The sequence below is a fragment of the Trachymyrmex cornetzi genome, unplaced genomic scaffold (genome assembly GCF_001594075.2).
Source record: "Trachymyrmex cornetzi isolate Tcor2-1 unplaced genomic scaffold, Tcor1.1 scaffold604, whole genome shotgun sequence".
Taxonomy (NCBI): Eukaryota; Metazoa; Arthropoda; class Insecta; order Hymenoptera; family Formicidae; genus Trachymyrmex; species Trachymyrmex cornetzi.
In genome coordinates, this window is record NW_017299920.1 from 54,724 (window position 1) to 63,073 (window position 8,350).

The following is an 8,350-nucleotide window of genomic DNA, read 5'->3' on the forward strand; positions in this document are numbered from 1 at the left end:
AGAATTTTGGGGTGATCCCGATTGACCACGGCTCGATTGGACACTACCAATCACAGCGACCGGTGCTTAGGAGCTTTGTAGTCTCAAGCGCTGTGAGTGGCTCGTGACCAATTAAGTCGTGTCCAACTGGGTGCCACCCAGAATTTCAACCTATACACACTATATATTCCACAGTACATGATTTCTAATAGGTTGAAATTCTTATTCTGTGTTCTCTGTTCCCTGTTCCTTTTATTGTGCGGAGCCCCTTAAGGGGATGCTGGAGTGACGGCCAAACTTAATCAAGGTCGATAGTACAGACTTTTTTAAATTCCAAATTCGATGATAGTGACATCTTTCATTCATTTCATATACTTATTATATATCGTTATGTCTCGCTCAAACGCATTCATCCGTCCTTATCTAACATATTGCAACGCCCTCTCTGAGAAGATCAACTAAAATACTGCTCGGTTTCATGACTTCACGTCAATTTCACTCGTAATATACAAACGAAATTTTCGGCGACTCTTTTCTGTTATACTAAAGCCTCTACCTTGTTTCTAAAAGCATAGGATTCTTCTTCGAGGTTTTCTATAGGCTGTTGGCTACTTATTTTAAACGGGTAAAATCTGAAACTCTTATATGCAGCACATATTGTGACGAGTTAACTGCAGAAGCCAGTGACAAAACTACAATTTTTAATTTTCTTTCATTTTTCGTATTAAATTATAGCTGGCAGCCTGTATTGTTGTCGATACTTTAATCGTGGAGGACTCTTCAATCCATAAACACAATTAAGAGAAGTTTTTAAAAATTAATGGTAAAACAGGGGGGGGGGACATACTCCAGCATCCCCTTAACTCATCGCGTATCTGCAGTAATTGTATGTTTCACTTAACGTTTCAACACACTCATTGCAAGTCGGATCGTATAATTATTTATATTTGCAACTTTTTTAAGGTAAGTAGTTTTTTTTAATATAGTTTTTTTATTGTACTGTTTATAAAATAAAACATTTGAATATTTTTCCTTGTTTTTATTCAAAGAATCTTTCAGGTTTTAGTCAGGAAATTTTTGAAAAAAATAACCGGGAAAACCGGGAAGTCAGGGAAATTCTTTTTCTTTTTTGTTAATAACCCTTCTGATAGTTTCTCTGTTATTCTCAGCTGCGCCTATTTTCTCTAAATTTCTTATAGTAGAGAAAAAGAAAAATATCATCTTATAATATATATATTCAAAGTAAAAGATTTTACACGAGTCCTCTCGATATAAAACGACATTCGAAATTAAGCCTCTCAAGGAGTGAGCCGTTTCGGATCGCGCGGAAACATAGACACTTTGCGAATATTGTCCAAGCCGAGGTATAGCATCACTACACGCTCCATGCCGATGCCGCCACCGGCATGTGGCGAACAGCCGTATCTGAAGGCGTCAATATACGACTTGATTTTCTCAATATCTGAAACAAATGATTTTGCTATTGTATAATTTATAATAAAAGCATAAAAGAAATATCTGCGAAAAATGCGTTGCACCATCGCCATAAATAATAAGTAACTAAATTTTCTTAATCACGGAGGCCGATAGTAGGAAAAATGAAAATCGCAAATAATTATTAAGTATGGAAAAAACAATTTATAAACGATTTTGATTTTCGTTTGATTTAAATCAGATCTCCCAAATTTTAAATGTTCATAGAAATTTTCGTGCAAACATTTCACTCACCAATTCCATGATGCTTAGCGCGTTCGGTAAGAAAATCTGGATCGTGAATACGTTGTGCGCCAGATATAATTTCCTCACCTCGCATAAACATATCGTACGAATTGGATACTTTCTACAATGCAAGATCGATAGTTATTAAGGAAAAGAAAATACGTGCAATTATGCAGTATAAGAATACTTTACAGGGTTATTTGGATCCGGCATGGTATAGAATGGTCTTACAACAAGAGGATATTTATCCAAAATGTAAAAGTCTGTATCATACTGGAAAAAAAACATTTGTAATATGAAAAGAAGCTTAAAATACGTACAATTGCAAAGTAAATTTAAATCAATAACTACATTGAGGAATTAAAAATAAATTTTTATTTTATTTTTTAGGACCAATTGCACCAATGTTACTTTAATTTTATATAAGCAAGGATTAAAACTCTCTCTCCCTCCCTTCCCTCCCTCCTCCCCTCTCTCTCAGAGAGGGGGGGGGGGGGAAAAAAATTTTTAAGCCCAAAGTTGGTGCAATGAGATTTAAAAATCCTTATACTTGTAATTTTGTATGTTTGTATCTATAATGATAAAAAAATATTTTTTTTTATCATTATCAAAAGATTTTTTTTTTTTTCGTCTCTGACTGTCGACACCACAAGATCTCGATGTTGGTTTTGAATATAAGGCTTTATGATATTTGACATTTCGATGAGCAATGTGTTCTACCCTTTTGACATAATGTATTGGATTCCGTTCTCTTTTTATCTAACTTAGAAATTGGATAAAGAAGAATGAGCTGTATCGCTTCTTGGAATTTGCGTATAGTATGTAAGCGGATTTAGGTTTATATTGATAAGGACCCAAAAATAGGGGTCAAAACGTATATTAATTAATTTTTGATATGATTTGTTAAATTACACGAAAATAAATTGTACATCCGACCAACTGATATTGGCTTTGATGGGCTTGCTTATTTTTATTATTATTGATAGATTCTTTCAAGCCTTTTTTTAGATATTTGTATCTATAATGCTTATATCTTTATTGTTGAATTCTGGTCTATCTTAAAATTGTCTAGTATCTTACTTTGTTCTTAACGAGTTTCCCCAGGAGCTTTTCATTCAATGTCGACAAATCATCCTCTTCCCCAAGAATCACACCCACTTCTGCCAATAATTCGATCGCCTGTGGATACTCCAATCTCAAGGCTGGCTCGAGAAACTTGAAAGGTTCTACTGGATACTGTTGACTAACTGCCACTATATCATCTGCATAACTGTTAAATCCCAATGAGATAAATCAATATCATAAATTATAAAAACTTATAAGTATACATCGAGAACAAACGAATAATAAAAATTAATATATTATACAACTAACTTATCGTGTAATTCTTTAAATAGTTCGGTAAACATCTGACCAATAGTGTCTACCACTTCGTGATAATGATATTTGAAGGCCATCTCCAGATCAAGACCTACAAATTCTGTCAAATGTCTATGCGTATTGGAATCTTCCGCTCTGAAAACTAATTGCAATATACTTAGCAAGTATTGTTAAAGATATTAGCCCGCATAATATTCAAAACGTAATTTCATTTCGAAATTTTATAGTAAATGTAACATAAACTATATACTAAATGCACGCTAAGATCGTCATAAACATGTTCTGAATACTATGGATTATTATATTTGAAATATTATTATATTTGAAGAATATTTTTAATCTTTTATAAGACTTCATTTCTGAGGAAAGGGAGGGGGGCTATGAAAGAACTCTATTTCTCTCTACTCTCAACTTCCAAAATAACATTCTGTGCATATATTATTGGAATAAAATAGGATTAAAAAAGAATAAAGGGATTGTTTGGTACTGTTAAGAGTACGGAGTAAGAGTATAGAGGAGAAACAAAGTCTCTTTCCTAGGCAAAATTCCATATTTTTTCTATCCACTGGATTTTTCCAACCAACTTTTCTCCTCCTCACGATATAATATTTATGCTTTTAGAACAATTAGTTCGCCTTTATGTATTTCGAGTCAGGGTATTAATCCTGCCAATGACTCGAAAAATTTGCGCATTCTAGATAACGTTCAAAGAGAATATTTCCATTGGATGCGATATACCTGCTCCAACAGTGAAAACTTTATCAAAATCTGCGGCAATTGCCATTTGTTTATACAATTGCGGTGATTGAGCCAAGTAAGCATTGTCTTTAAAATAAGACACTGTAAATACGTTTGCTCCACCCTCACTGGCTGCAGAAATGATTTTAGGAGTGTGAATTTCCACAAAACCCTAAAAAGAATAAATAAAATAAAAAAAATCATTTCACCGAGAATATCACTTATACCATCAATACTCACCTTCCTTGTCAAAATGTCCCTAAAGAGTTTACAAACACCAGCTTCTACTTTGAAAATCGCTTGATTGGCTGGAGTACGTAGATCCAGAACTCTATTATCCAGTCTGGTATCCTGATTCACTCGCACGTTCAACGCCGTCTCGTTCACCTCACCAATAGGTCTTGCGGCGTCTTCTATTTGTAAAGGAAGTTGTGACTTTGCAGCACTTACCACAAATATTTCCTTTAAATGAACTTCAACATCTTTTTGCGAACACGATTCGATTTTCGAGGGCACAGGCATCACTATGGCCATGACATCAATTATGGATTCTTTTGTGATGCTAAATGGAACAGAATGTTAGTATCGCTTTTTAGCGCTGCTACTTGAATTGATTTTATACAGGTCTTTAAGATTTTACTTGGATATAAATTTTATCATTTGTTTGCTGATTTCTTCATTCACAGCAGCTAATCCTTGTACAGTATACGATTGTTGTCTTAATACGACAAAGCATTGCCTACCTGTAAGATGAGAGAGAGAGAGAGAGAAAAAGAAAGATACAAGATTAAAATTTTATTTGTATATAATTACAATGAAATAACATTACTCGCCCTTTGCACGACTAGTGTGTAAGCGACCTCTGAGCCAAACCATCTGATTCTCTAAATTTTTATCCAGATTCTTAATCGCTGTAAATTTTCTATCCTCGAATTTCTCTTTACTCTGAATCATATTCATCTGTCCATACTTTCCCAAAGACACATCCTCAGATTCATTTGTAGATTCTTGCTGAGAATGCTGGTATCAACCGCAATATTTATTTTATTGATTTGTTAAATTAAATTTATTATGTAAAAAACACTTCAGTTCAATTTTACATAAAACTTTAAAACATTTGTTTAATTGATAAAAATGGACACTTAAAATTTTTCTTAATAAACACTTATTACAGAATAACTTACAGATTGAGCTTTTCCTTCTGCCTTTTTTGCCGCTTTTTGTAGCTCCTTCTGCTGCTTTTTAAGCGCTTTTTTAGACATCTCATCTCTTTATAAAAAAATAACAAATTTTTTAATATTAGAAGTATTGATCATCAGTGCTAAGTGATCGATTGTATCAATCAAAACATAAAATTAAGTATTTGTGAATTAAATGTAGTAACATTATCAATTATCATTAATTGTAACATTATCATTATCATTAATTATATTAACAAATGTCAGTTGACATTAAATACAGAAATATTTTGAAGTTTAAAACATATATTAGGTGTACAACTTTGCTTCCGCCGTTTTCCTATAGATGGCTTTAGCAGTAAGTGGTGGTCCAAATAAATAGATCACAGACGTCATACAATAAACTTGCGCATCTGTCAACATAACCCCATAAAAACATTAGTCGATTTGTGCCTGCATCATAAAGTTATTCTCGATTGAAAATGTCAGTTTACGAGCCAAATTCTCGTCATTTGCGGGAGGTTTTAATTTTCTGCTTCAATATGAAGAAATCTGCGGCTGAGGATCATCGAATGCTCTCAAATACTTATGGTGAGGCCGCTATTAGTGAAAGAACGTGTTGTGAGTTTCAACGCTTCAAGAACGGTGATTTTGACGTCGAAGACCGGGGGGTGATCCCGATTGATCACGGCTCGATTGGACACCACCAATCACAGCGACCAGTGCCTGGGAGCTTTGTAGTCTCAAGCGCTGTGAGTGTCTCGTGTCCAATTGAGCCGTGTCCAACTGGGTGCCATCCCTTGTGAACAGTTGCTTGAAAGGAAAAGACGGAAGGGATTTCTGCATCGCCTTGTGACTAGGGACGAAAAATGTGTTCATTACGATAACCCCAAACGCAGAAAATCATGGGAAGTTCCCGGCTTCGACGGCCAAACCGAATATTCACGGCTCCAAGGTCATGCTCTGTATATGGTGGGACCAGCTCGGCATAGTGTATTATGAGCTGTTAAAACCGACTGAAACAATCACAGGCGACCGGTATCGAACGCAATTAATGCGTTTGAGCCTAGCATTGAAAGACAAACGGTCGCAATACAACGAGAGACACGATAAAGTGATTTTGCAGCATGACATTGCTCGACCCCATGTTGCGAAAGTGGTCCAGACATACTTGGAAACGTCGAAATGGGAAGTCCTACCCCACCCGCCGTATTCTCCAGACGTTGCTCCCTCTGACTATCACTTGTTTCGATCAATGGCACACGGCCTGGCTGACCAGCACTTCCGGTCTTATGAAGAAGTACAAAATTGGATCGATTCGTGAATCGCCTCAAAAGATGACCAGTTTTTTGACGCGGGATTCATACGCTGGCCGAAAGATGGGAGAAAGTAGTGGCCAGCGATGGACGGTACTTTGAATCATAAATATATAATCAGTTTTTTACAATAAAGCTTCGAATTTCGGAAAAAAACGGCAAAAGCAAAGTTGTACACCTAATACGTAACATTTAATTGAAATCTGCTTCAATTTGTAAATACTTGATAAAAGATATATGTCGAAGTTATGCAAATAAATCAGTCATACTCGTTTCTACCAATGCAGTTTGACTTTAATTTCAGTTCAAGTAACTCTTCATCTTTTTAAAGTAATAACAGGCTTGCCGCCGGCTTAGTGCTCCCAAAAAAGTGAGAATAATGAGTTTTGTATTCGAAATAATGAAAGTGAAATTTTTTTAAACACTGAGCAATAAGATAGTTTGTTTTAGATTTGATTAAAATTATATAGAATGATATCTAAGGATTAGTACTTTATTATTTTGAATATATCCTGTGACGATGATATTTTCATTATTTAATATTCCATTAAATTTAAAGGCATTTTTGAATTTTAAAAACAATATTGTTAAGAACATGTTTCAGCACGTTCGGCAAAGAAGACAACAAAGTTCTATTAACAATAGCATCTAAATTCAGAAAATAAAACAACTTAGGAATGAAACGAGTATCTGGAAACAAAGTTATTATTTTCAAATTAAATACAGCATTTAATATATCTAGTTTATTAAAAGTCTATAAGTTTATTTAATTCTTTCATAACTAATAAAATTAGAACATATTTAAATATTTATAATATAATTTTTCCTTAATATTGGGTTGGAGGAAAAGTTCTACGGTATTTTGTTAGTTCAAGATTATATATAGAATATCTTCATTAAAAATGAACAAAATTTTAATTTTACAAAAATGATTTTAAAGCTTGAAATCTCTATTTTTGAATGGTGACTATATTTTTTTAATTTATGTAAGTTTATTTGTAATTTTTAAATATATAAAAAACTACGAGCTGAAACAGAGGAAAATTTTTTATGGATCTGCCAAAAAAATTGGTGAAAATTTTCGACTATCTATATTGTGAAAGTTTGGAGTTTTCCTTTCAAAATCGTTTTTCAAAAATATTTCTACGATTTTTTGTTCTTGAGTCTTTCACGAGTTAAGTAAAAGGAGCATTCTAACTTTGATTGCTCATATCTCCATTAAAAATTATCGTACTGCAATTAAAAAAACAGATTCTGAAAGCTAAAACGATATTCTATTGTGTGTGTGTGTGTGTGTGTGTGTGTGTGTGAGTGGTATAATTACTAATTTAGAAAAATACAATAGAATATATAAATTTGAGCTAATAAAAATATGATATTACTATCCTTATAATCATTGCACAATGGTCAATAATAAAGAAAATAACAATAATAATATTACATTTTTATAACTCAAATTTCTATATATTTTACATTTAAAAAATTAGCATGATATTATTCGACAGAGCAAAGTTCCAGCTTTAAGAATCTGTTTTATTAATTACGGTACGATGATTTTTAACGGAGTTATATACAGGGTGATTTTTTTAACCTGAAACTTTCAAATATCTCGAAAAATAAGCACACTAAGAAAAAATGTTAAGAATCAATATTTCATCATTCCGAGGGTGACATACACTGACGTTAAAATCAGCCCCCCCCCCCACCCCGCCCCCTGAGCGGTGAGGGGGGGCAAGTTTGAAATCTTAAATGGGAACCCCTATTTTTTATTGCATATTCGGAATCTTTGGCTAAAAGCACATACGATTTGTTTGAAACATTTTTCTCGATTCATAATAGATTGCGCTGTAATCGACGAAATTCAATTTCTTCGATTTCTCTTACTGAGAACCCATGCTTATGATTTTGCAATATATTAACAATAAAAATACTACGTTTTCATTGTTAGTATTCGAAATTAGTCTTAAAACTTCTCATTATTTTTAATTACTCATTAATTACTTCTCAAGAAACTACTTTTAGCGTAACCCAGGAACAACG

The 8,350-nt window shown here is 33.5% G+C and overlaps 1 protein-coding gene across 1 annotated transcript in view; it reads right to left on the minus strand.

Moving 5' to 3' along the window:
* Nucleotides 1-1,017: 1,017 nt before the first annotated feature.
* The window catches only part of AspRS (aspartyl-tRNA synthetase), a 10,861-nt gene continuing 3,528 nt past the window's right edge, over nt 1,018-8,350 (minus strand). The window contains exons 3-12 of the mRNA XM_018515858.1: nt 5,001-5,085; nt 4,650-4,836; nt 4,457-4,559; nt 4,057-4,378; nt 3,817-3,988; nt 3,073-3,220; nt 2,779-2,968; nt 1,891-1,971; nt 1,708-1,819; nt 1,018-1,441 (exon numbers count right to left, since the gene is read on the minus strand). Coding sequence (XP_018371360.1) covers nt 1,278-1,441; nt 1,708-1,819; nt 1,891-1,971; nt 2,779-2,968; nt 3,073-3,220; nt 3,817-3,988; nt 4,057-4,378; nt 4,457-4,559; nt 4,650-4,836; nt 5,001-5,085 — 1,564 coding nt within the window. The 3' untranslated portion in view covers nt 1,018-1,277. The remainder of the gene's footprint in view (nt 1,442-1,707; nt 1,820-1,890; nt 1,972-2,778; nt 2,969-3,072; nt 3,221-3,816; nt 3,989-4,056; nt 4,379-4,456; nt 4,560-4,649; nt 4,837-5,000; nt 5,086-8,350) is intronic.